General features: G+C 56.2%; 1 protein-coding gene across 1 annotated transcript; it reads right to left on the reverse strand.

Moving 5' to 3' along the window:
- Nucleotides 1–386: 386 nt before the first annotated feature.
- On the reverse strand, nucleotides 387–3,234 carry NCDN (neurochondrin; the record flags this gene model as incomplete). Its single annotated transcript, XM_009069433.1, has 5 exons — nucleotides 387–823; nucleotides 1,125–1,267; nucleotides 1,485–1,709; nucleotides 1,882–2,108; nucleotides 2,248–3,234. Coding segments are annotated over 5 exons (2,019 nt in total), but the record flags the coding sequence as incomplete, so codon positions are not given.
- Between the last annotated feature and the right edge of the window lie 54 nt (nucleotides 3,235–3,288).

Raw genomic sequence — 3,288 nt, forward strand, 5'->3', positions numbered from 1 at the left:
GTGCAGGCCTGTGAGAGAAACAAGGTGATAACCTAATGTGACAAAATTCTGACTGTGAATGGGAGGAGCAGTTGACCTCTCAGGGCCCTGGGCAGGGAAAAATCCCAGCACTGTGGAGTTGGAAAAACAGAGCCACAGAAAATGTCTTTAATAACTGTTTTCACAGAAAAACATTGACAACAGGTCAAGCAGGGCCATGGTGAAACGTTCTGAGGCAGCAGCAGTTCTGCACATCAGGGTGTGGACAGTGCCAGGCTCTGCTGCATCACTCCAGCTGTTCATTTAAATGTTTTGTCCCCTCCTGGCACCAAGGGGTGCATGAGAAGCACTGACAGGACCTCGTGCAGGTGTCTGCCTCCACCTCCCACGTGGAATGCTGCTGCTCCTCACTGTCTGCCCAGGCACTGCTCCAGTGCTGCCATGCCGTACAGGTTGGCCCACTCCGAGCCGTGGTGGGACAGGATCACATCCCTGCATGGCTCAGAGGCTCTGGCCAGCTCCACCAGCACTGCCTGGAAAGCAGCAATGAGCTCAAAATCCACAGAGGCTGGAGCCACGCGGGACAGCAGCTCCGAGATGCCTTCCAGCCAGCGCGCCCGGAGCACGGTGCGCGGCAGCCAGGGCAGGAGGGGGATGCAGCCTGCCAGGGCCTGCATCCCCAGGAACCAGAGCTCACGGATGTCATCCCAGGCACTCCTGTAGGCAGGTGACACAGCCACGGCCAGGCCATCCCTGCTGGGGTCTGCCTCGGCCGTGTGGGCCTGGGAGAGGAAGCGAATGGCTGCTCTGAAAAACTCCTTGGCAGAATGTGTCCTTTGGAGAGCTGGAAGGAAAAGGAAACGATGACACCATACAGAGCTTGCCTGGCCAAAGGATGGCCCTGTGGTGGGTCTGTGTGCAGTGGGACTTGCAGGGAGAGCAGGACAACGTACTCCGGCCCTAGAAATCCCTTAATCCCAGTGCATCAGTTCTGCATATTCCTTGCTGTTCCAGATTTTTGGTTTTGTCACTTTTTCAATGGCAGAAACTGGACCTGATTCCCTTCTCTTTGCTTTTTCAGCCACCCAGGTCCTGGTCTCTGCCCATTCTGCACAACGTGGGCTTTGCAACAGAATTCCTCTTACCTGCTGACCCTGTGAGGATCCTGCTCATCATCAGGCCCAGAGTGGTAACATTTGCTGCCAGAACCAAGTGATGTTCCTGGGGCAGCAGAACTGGAAGAGACTTCAGCAACACCTCCATCAAGGAGGAAAAGGTTTTGTCTTGCCTAGAGAGAAAAGCAAACCCTGAGACACATTTCCTGAGCAGAGCCAGAAGTACCTGAAAATGTCAAGGTTAACTACAGCACCAAAAATGTGATGAAACTGGGAAACAGGAACATCCTTTTTCAGTGTAGTGTGTTAAGAGATCCTTAAGCTCACTGTACAGGGCATCCTCTTTCCTCCCACTGACACCCCCAGAGCCAGCTCCCACAGCTCTGTTACCTGACCAGGTCTGGAGCAGTCACCACCAGGTTAAGGAAAATCCCACACAGGGTCTGCAGGCTCATTTCAGTGCTGGTCAGCAGCTCTGGGGCTGTGGACTCGGAGCTCAGCACCTCCCACTGCTGGAGGAAGTACTCACAGAGCAGTGCTGGTGCCCCCTCGGAGATGAGGATGTCCCGGGGCCTGTCCTCTGCTGTCAGATGGCAAAAGCCAGGGAGCAGAAACCTGGAAGGGGAAAGAAATTGGGAGCATGAGGTAGAATGGGTCTAAGACCTGCTTTTACATCCACCTGGGTGAAAAATCCCCACGGAATTGGTGCTACAGGGAGATGGACAATAGAAAAATGTTTGAGCAGGTGTGTGCTAAAATGCATCAATTCTGTGCTTAAAATACTCACCTCAGAGCATCCAGGGGTAAGGCAGAGCCCTCAGTGCTGACCAGCTCTGCCTGGAGGAGGCTTGGAGCTGAGCTGCCCTCCTGGAAAAGCTTCCTGGTGTAATGAACAAGCCAAGGCAAGAGCTCACAGATTTCCTGCTTGAGGGAGGAGGTCTCTTCTGCCATCCAGGCTCCAAGGACTCGAACGGAGGCAAATATGAAAGGATCTTGCAGCTCCTCCTGTTTAACCTGCATGAAGAAAGCACCAAAATGACATGTTGGGGTCTCTGTACATCAAACTGTCACAGGCCTGGAAACCACAGTGGACCAAGAGGCAATATGCAGAGACACCCCCAAACCCTGCTCCTCATTAAAAGCCTTCCATTACCTGTCTCAGGTGGAAAATTACAGCTCCAAATGCCTCCTCCATAATCCTCATGAGCTGCATCTTCTGCCCCTCATCCAGCAGTGGGTTCTCTTCCCTCAGGCACTCCTGGATCCCCATCTCCATAAGGACATAACAGGCCGTCACCACTTCTTTCTTGCCCTCCACCTCCACGGGGTCTGGCTCCTCCAGGGTCAGCCGGACCTCCACACAAGCCAAGTTCACCAGCAAGGCCAGGAACTTGCTGCCAGCACTCCCTGCTGGGATCCACTCTGCCCCACAGGCCTGCACGAGGCTGGCAGCGAGCTTGAGAGCAGGGTCTCGCTGGGACTGGCTCAGCTTGCTGCCCAAAATGTCACCCAGCCCTTTGTAAAGTCTGCCGAGGCACTCGGAGCCCTGTGGGTCCTGCGTAAGCAGAGGTGACAGTGGGATGAAGCGAGGCAGAACCTCACACAGCTCAAATTTGGTCATGTCTTCAGCCTTGAGGAAATCATCGGAGAGCTTGCCGAGCACAGCCAGGAGCTGTGGAGCATCTCTCTGCCAACACTTGTTCTCTGCTGCAGCCAACAGCCCCACCAGCAGTGCCAGGGCACGGTCAGAGCCGTGAGTGCCACTCAGGTATGCCTGGCAGAGAGCAGACACTGTCCCTCTGGTCACCAACTCCCTGGGGCCCCTGGCAGTGGCCAGGACAGCGCTCAGACACTGGTACACGTCGTCCACCATGGACGCGCCGTCCGGGTCGCAGGGGGACAGCAGGACCTGGTTGAAGGTGTGGATTTTGCTGAGGAGCTGGGAGTGGGCGGCGAGCTGCGGGTCGGTGCAGAAACAGGCCAGCAGTGTCAGGCCCAGCGCGCGGAAGGTGTGCGGGGGGCACCCGGCTGGGGGCTGCCCCGAGCTCAGCAGGCGCGCGGGCAGCGTGAAGCCGATCGCGTCAAAGATCTGCCGGCGGGTCTTGGCATCCACCTCTCCGGCTCGCACTGCCTTGGTCACCTGCAAGGCAAGCCAGAGGGGAGCGAGCCCAGTAAAGAGCACTTGCTGGATTTA

Source organism: Acanthisitta chloris, unplaced genomic scaffold, assembly GCF_000695815.1.
Source record: "Acanthisitta chloris isolate BGI_N310 unplaced genomic scaffold, ASM69581v1 scaffold45772, whole genome shotgun sequence".
Classification (NCBI taxonomy): domain Eukaryota; kingdom Metazoa; phylum Chordata; class Aves; order Passeriformes; family Acanthisittidae; genus Acanthisitta; species Acanthisitta chloris.